The sequence below is a fragment of the Acanthisitta chloris genome, unplaced genomic scaffold (assembly GCF_000695815.1).
Source record: "Acanthisitta chloris isolate BGI_N310 unplaced genomic scaffold, ASM69581v1 scaffold24633, whole genome shotgun sequence".
NCBI classification, from domain to species: Eukaryota; Metazoa; Chordata; class Aves; order Passeriformes; family Acanthisittidae; genus Acanthisitta; species Acanthisitta chloris.
Window position 1 is genome coordinate 958 of NW_008664595.1, and position 7,971 is coordinate 8,928.

Below are 7,971 nucleotides of genomic sequence, written 5' to 3' on the forward strand. Positions count from 1 at the left end.
TTTGTGTCTCATAACATGAAAGCAGAGTTATACTGTTCCTTTTCTCCTTTAATAGCAGGACTTCATGATGTAATTTTTTCATAGATACTGTGAATATCATATCTCCCCAACTAACTGGGAATTTCTAAACCACAGGAAAGAGATGTTCAAGGTAAAAATATACTGCCAAATGCCATTTTATTTTATTTGTCCAAGTGCTCAGTGTAAGGTGAAGGTTCCCTAGTTTCTCAGGGAGGTCATTGGTACTCTTTGCTGTTTTGACAGAGAGTTTCCTTCTACTGTGTCCCTTGATTAGAACATCAAATGCCTTGTGAACACCTGTGAATGCTTCATTTGCAACACAAGGATATGTAGAAAATACCCTCATCAACAGGTTCTTATCTATCCTGAGGTGAACCATTCTCAGTCTCACTATTCAGAGTTTCATCTTGCATAAATATGACCGGTTTGCTGAAACAGGACTTACATTACAGCTATGAGGTGTTTAGTGTATCTTCCTGTGAATGGGACACTGGAGTTGCAATCTGTCTAGAAATAGTTAAATGCAGTTTCCCATATTTTTTTCTATTCCTTGGGGCAATTTTGCATGCACTTCCTACTTCTTTTCCTATATTATAATGCCTGGGGACTATTCCATAGTGATTCCCACTCTGATATGTTCAGAAAGCCCCAGATTTAGGGTTCATTCTTCTGTGAAAATTCTAGCCTATTTGTTAAAAAGGTTACTTTCAGTCCTCCCTGTGTGTGAGCAAAAAAAGCAGTAACACCTACAAATTTCAAAATGACAAATATGAGGAGCTAAGTATTTCCATTGTCTTCGACATCGCTCCATTCATTTTAGTCCCAGGTTTCTTTATGAATTGTGTGTTGATTTTGAATGCATCAACTAAATGGTTTGGTATGGATTGGTTCGGTTTCTGGGGTTTTTTTTTTTTTTTCAGAGGTGATAGTTTCTGGTTTTGCTATAGAAACCAGATTTCCTGTTTGAGTGTTTAAGTCTAGCAGTTGAAAAGAGAATAGTACCCGTGGGATGATCTGTGTTTGCAAGCAAGGCATTTATGGCTCTCAGTTGCTCACACATTTATTTCAGTGTGTTGCAGGATGCTGACAATATTTGCACTATTCATTCCTGGGTAGAGAATACTACCATCTGTCTACCTTGTGCAGCTGCATTTTACTCACTCCTTGTGATTTCTGAGAGATTTCATTGTTCTTTTGACAGCACTGAAACATTAATTTACACTTTTTCATAGTGCCCATTCCCATACTGCAAACTTCCAAAGGCATTGACTTATTGGCCAACACAATTGAAGTGAAGCATGTTAAATTACATTTACAAACATATTAAAACTTCAAAGTAGAGAAAACAGTTTATTCAACCTTACAGTAAATTTCAATAATAATAGAGTAGCTTAGATTGCCTTGTCTTAACCTGATTTTATTTTTTCAATTTATAAGACAGAAACAGAGTTGCCAATGACGTGGACACAAGAACACTATTTGATATGTTTTATTTTCTACAATCTGGTTAAATGTAGCATGCAAGTAATTGAATAAAAATATTTGTATATATGATTTCTTTTGAAATAACAATTATACGAGCAATGGATAAAAATCTTACCATGAAAGTTAAATGAAACTATGACAAAAAGAAGAGTAAACAATTTTTAACCTGAAAAGTGTTTTTTTTCCTTATCTTTCACATATTCCATTAATTTAATAATGCCATAGGCTCTGAAAATATATTTTCATATATTTTAAGTTGTTCATAGCTTGTGAAATCATTTTTCCTTTGTCATTGATAATAATATAAAGATTAAGAAAGTTGGAGAGAAGTCTTGTATTTACACAGGGCAGCCCATACTGCTTAGTGTAACCCATGATGAAACCCACGATGAAACCCACCCGACTGCCATGCAAGTCTGGAACCAACTGGCATGTACAGCATGCATAGACTTAAGTTTCTATGAAGTTGACTGTTTTTCGTCAACCCATCTAGCCAGATGAAGGCATAATTTACACCAAATTTGGTCATTCTTGTGCTTTCTGTATACAGCCATTTGTAAAAATACGCACACATTTCCTCAAGGTTGTCAAGGGCATGCTAAATACTAAAACCAGAATGGATAATACGCAGTTTGTTTTAAGGCATATCCTAATTTTAAAGCACTATCATGATGTAGTTACTGCCCCTAGAAGGGAATTGGATGCTCCCAGGTATCTCAGTCCAGTGAAATCTCAGCAGCCACCCGAAGGCAGTTGTACATCTCCTGTGGCAGGTCAGCCCGAGTGAGATTGTTTCCATCCAGACGCAAATGTGTGATCTTGGAATAGGTTGTTGGTCCAACTACCTTACAGAAGCTGCTCAAGGGGAACTCTGAAGCAAAGGGAACAGGAATAAGAGAAAGCATGAATAATTAGGACATACAGAACAAAGCCTTTTTTTCCTGATTTTTATAGCATTTTCAATATTTTGCATGTGCACTGATGTTTGTTGAAACCTGAAAGACTTGTGTTAGGAGAGGTTCTTTCCATTAGTTGTGAGACATTCGGAGTTAAAGACTGAATTTTTCCAACGCTATGTGCTCCCAGTACCCATTTGACTTTTAGACTTCAGATTTTATATAAAGGTCTAAACTGGCTTTAGATAAAAGTAAAGATGAATCTTCAGTAAAACTGGAGATGCAGAGGGAGAAATCAGTCATGCTGGGTACATTATGATGGAAAGGTAAAACAGTGCTCATTGTAGAAAGCAAAATGTTTCTGGAGAAACTGAAATCATGATACAGTTTTATCCTTAAAAACAAGCTGTCCAGTAAGTGCCTGTGTATTTTGTAGGTATTTTATATGTACCTTTTTGATTTACCAGTTTCAAAATGAAATTTGGGTCTAGGGTCAGAAAGGAGTTTTAAATTGAGTAGTTGAACCTTTCCACATCAGGATTGGAAGGTGAGTGCAAATGTAAAAAATACTTATACAAATCTTTATATTTAATTTAAATATGATGACATATATCTTCTCTATTCAGTTGAAATATTGTTTGGTTTACACAACGCCAGAGAGATCTTGAATGGAAACCTGTGTTGTATCCTTTGATCAGCATTAACTGTAAGCTAGAAATTGCATGAAGCACTGAAGTTCTCTGCTCAGTATACATAAGCAGACCTCTTTCACTCAGAGAAGATCTACCCCCAGGAATGTATGTGAATTAATCTGATGACCCCTGCATACCACATTGTTTAATTCTGCAAGATGGCCCTTTGTTCCCACCTGTGTTTCTTTTGAGTCAGGCAAAGGATTAGTCTGTTGGAAAGTTCTGTGACTACTAAGGAAGCTGTATGAGAGGCATGTTTTTCTTCAGACCACTGACATGAGCTGAACTCACACAGGAAAAAAAATTAAAGGGGTAAAGGGATTCCTTCTATGAACCCATTCACCAGTATTCAGGCAAATATAATGTTTTCAGTTGCTTTTAAGTTGCAAAGGGCTAGCTCTCATAATTTCAGACGAGTCAAATTAGTATTCTCAAAATTGGATGCTGTTTTAACTACCAATAATAATTTATGGGTTTTTGAAAACACCACCTTATGTATCTTTTCTGCATGACTATTTCACTCATCTAAGAAAATGTGATGACTTAGGTCATGTTGTAATACCCAAGGAAGTGGAGGAAGTAGCTTTCATACCTCCACATTAACTTCAAGTGGATTCTTTCAGAACTGGCATTATATCAATCTTCTGCCACTGATGAAACATGACTTTTCTGATCTAAGTACAAATGTACAGGCAGCTCTTTAAAGCATGAGAGCTTAGGCAGTTTTTTGGACAAAGAGGTATGATAAGATACTCATCTTTGGCAAAAAAAGTTGTTTTGAGTAGAGATTAAGGAAATATATTTCAAAGGTGAGATCTTGATCACCAATTTGATTAAAGCAAATCAAAACAATTTTCTAGATTTTGTGTACAGCCTTCTTTTGGAAGGGTGAGAGATGAAAGGCATCCTTAATGGCACATTTATTGGGCAGTCCATATTTCAATATAGCAAAATTTTAAGCCTGCAGACCAATTCTGATATTCCTGATTCTGAATGTACCAACAGGAATGAACTGGTGATTCTTATGAATTAAGATCATATAAGATGAGAGATGTTTATACGATTATGTCTGTGTGGAATTTTGCTTAAGTTAAATATAAGTTCCTAAGAGTTTTAGCTCATTTTCTTGGCCTATAGGCTATACCATTAACTAGGTTCAGTTTTCTAGAGATAGCTTGGGTTTAATTTGTAAAGTTTAGAATAAGCATGAATTCTGATGGATTCTTTCCATTTTCTTGTCCATTTTTGTTGAAGGCAGACATTTAAAAGCCTTCTAAATTTACTTGTTTGCTCTTCCATATTGTTTCTTTTGAGTATAATTACTATCATTAGGTTGCAAAACAAGATAGGCTTATGCAAGTTGGGTAGATGCTTAACTACTCAAAAGATGTAAGCTTCATGCATGTAAACCACAGAATTTATCTATGGTACCAAAAGACTCATCTGTGCTGACTACTTAGGAGACTGAAACCACTTGAGAAATGGATGCAGATCTAGTCCTCACAGAAGTCAAAGGAGCTTTGTTATGGATTTCACCCCAATATTTGGTTCACACTGTATGAATCTGGGTATTAATTTTTTATACAATTCATATAAATGTCAGGTGCTAGAAGCATATTAAAAATATTTGGTTTTTAATTGCAATCTCCACTAGCAGAAAATATGATAAGTGGGTCTTGTGAGTGCACTTGATGTGCTGTGACATATATGATCTGTATGGGAATTGCAAACAGTGAGACTAGAGTACTGTGACATAAAATATCTCAGTAGCTTACTTCCTTCTTCATTACACTTACTAAAGTTGCAGGTGTTGTGATGTCTTCCTGAATTTCTAATATTCAGGTTCAGAGGCAGTGTACCTGGAATTATTGCCACATATTTTCCCAACATAGAATTCCTGCATAAGCCAGACAGTGAGAGAATAAGAAGGATTGAATGAAAATTGAATTTTCATCTGAGAAGTTATGTTCTCACTAAAAGTGTCTGTTGCCATAAGAAATCCTGATATTCCTACAAACTGCCTGAGATACGTGGGAAAAAACCCAAATAACCAAAACAAGAATAGGCATCCCCTCTCCTCTCCTCTCCTCTCCTCTTCTCTTTCATATTTATAGGGGAAAATGATAGCAAAGGAACTTGTATATTTTAGACCGAACTAATTTTTCTTGCTATGTGCTAGATGAGAGTATATACCTTGTACATCAGGACTGTAAGAAGCCTTTAGTTGAGAAGATTAACTGTGCAAGGATTCTTTGTTAAAGGCATGCAATACAGAGGGCAGTCCTAGTAGGATCTGAACTCCCATAGTCATCCGTTCTGGTCTGTAGTCCAGTAATCATATGTGAATCATTTCTACATAGGCCAGGGAAAAATAAATCCTCTTGGGATTTATGGAGTGAGCTAGCTAAAAGACCGTAAAACTCCTTCACAACTAACTTTGTTTAGAATAAATACAATTATGGTACAGGTCCTGATTCAGTCAGTGGACTGGAGTAGAATATATAGCCCCTTAACTGTTCTCTGGAACATATTCACGTACCCCTTTTTAAACTCCATTCACATAGTATCCACTTGCTGGGGTTTCATGCCCAAGCAAGCTCCTTAATCCTTTACAACTACGAATGAAATATGGAGAAGTCCATCTTTGAATCCTCTTCGTGTATCACTGAACCTCTTTGATTCTTGTATGTTTTTCCATCCTGCAGAGCTTTTTTACCTTGAGGAGTCTGTAACACGTTTGTGCCTCTGTGTTTGCGCATGCAAATATATTTATATAATACTAATGGCATCTTAAAGCATGGTAGCAAACCACTGCTGTCATTAAACAGAAAAATTCACCCTTAAATTATCATTAATAAGAAATATTAAAAGAAGTTTTTGATTTAAACTTTGCAGTTTAGATTTGAGGTATGGAGAAAGCAAAGGCTCAGATCTTCCATGGTCCTATGCTAGCATGGAGATCCAACCAGGATCAAATACTGAAGATGAAGCATGTATTTGACACTGTACATTAAATATAATGGATGTGCTCCGATTTACCAGAGATCAGATAAGTTACTCAGAATTTGTCTTCTTTCCAGTTTGCTATCTGCTTTGCCCACTGCTTCTCACAACACAGAAGACAGAACATACTAAAATGAAGCCAATTCTGCTGCATATTTTATATATGTACATTCATCAGTTAAAAAAAAACTTAAAATTACTCAAATGAGGATATTTCTCAAACAGATTTTTCTTTTATGTGTGGCAATACATAATGATTGTAGCAAGTCCATGGTTAAAGTCATGGACAACAATTTTGAGAAATATTTCCTTTCTTTTTGGTAATACCAAAAACATTGGAATCAGATTGTGCTTTCTTAGACTATACATGTTGATTGCTAGCCTTAAGAAAAGGGGATTCATAATAAATTAAGAACTCTGGAGAAATATATTCATTTTAGGTATCAGTATCATGAAAACTTTATTCAAGCATAATCTGAAAGATTTTACCTTTTGTGCATTTTAGGACAAATTGTCATTATTCATTATACAGAAACCTCTCACAGCCTATGTCTACCATGGGCCATGGTATGGAAAGGAAGCTGGCCTTGTTTACAGTCTTCCTTACTCAGATCTCTAGCAAATTATAATCATTTATTAAACAAAGAAACTAGTGATTTATTTGAGGCTTAAATATTGAAAGATCAATCAACTCATTTTTCCTATAGACTAAGCACTCACAGCTCTAGGACAGGTGTAGTGAATAGTAAAATCCAAAGGCTTTGATCAACCTGTATCTGGTATTTCCTTAAATGGTAATGATTATTTCTAACTAATTTTTATCCCACTTGTCAATCAGCATCTTAGGAAACAACATTATGGCTGTGAAATCAGATAGTCAAGAAAAATCTAATAAAGTCTGCTAGATTTTATGTTGAAGAAAAAAACCCTGTAAATCAGAATTCTCTTGCTTCAGTCTATAGGGCAGCAATGACAGTGCGGTAGCAGCTGGTCTACACCCACTCCTCACACCATCCCCCTGAAAATACATTTTTCCTTGCAAAGTTAAATTGTTGTCATAGTCCTTGACTCAGAAGTCCTTGGAAATGTGACTGGAAGGCAAACCTAGTACCTGGTTATCTTGCAGAAGGCTCAGAGCAACCAGTCTAAGCAAAGAAATTTGCCTGATATATCTCATGAGAAATTAAAAATCATCATTGTTAGCTATTTTAGGAGTGGCAGAATATCTGATAGAGTTCCACAGGTTGCTGTATGTAGTGCCTTGGGTGGGAAGTATTAATTCTTTGTTTTCCCTCATCAAAACAAGGAACTCAGATGCACTAGGAAAGAAAACCACCACAACATTGAGGGAAATGTGAAACTGGATACAAAACATTTCCAAAGGTCTTGCCCTCTGTCTGGTGAGATCTGCATTAAAAATGTTTGGCTTTAAAGGCTGTCTCTGTATGGAGTTAGCTATGTATGGAATAGCTAACACTGGTAGCCTAAACCCCTGATGGATACGAGCAGGCAAACAGGAGAGAGGTTTTTATGGTCTACTTTATGCTGGCTAGCAAGATGATGTAGATCCTCCTGCAGAAACACTGTTATGTTTGACAGATCTCCCTCTTCATCAGGGGCCACCACTGACAGAGGTGCAGCTGGAGAGCTGCTGACCTGATGGTGAGCCCTCTTAACTCTGCGACACCTTGTCAACTCAGGAATAGGACAACCTTGTAAAAGTCCTGTCTCAATAGAAACCTCATGCAAGGTGTGACATTTATTGACTTCAGAAGGAACATTTTTTCAAATCATGAGTGAATGAATCATAGAATCATAGAATTTTAGTAGCTGGAATGGACCTTAACGATTATCTGGCCACAACATTCCCTGCC

At 36.3% G+C, this 7,971-nt stretch overlaps 1 protein-coding gene across 1 annotated transcript in view; it reads right to left on the reverse strand.

Moving 5' to 3' along the window:
• Nucleotides 1-1,495: 1,495 nt before the first annotated feature.
• LUM (lumican) overlaps nucleotides 1,496-7,971 on the reverse strand; it is an 11,443-nt gene continuing 4,967 nt past the window's right edge. Inside the window, exon 3 of the mRNA XM_009071435.1 lies at nucleotides 1,496-2,377. Within this exon, the coding sequence (XP_009069683.1) occupies nucleotides 2,223-2,377 (155 nt within the window). The 3' untranslated portion in view covers nucleotides 1,496-2,222. The remainder of the gene's footprint in view (nucleotides 2,378-7,971) is intronic.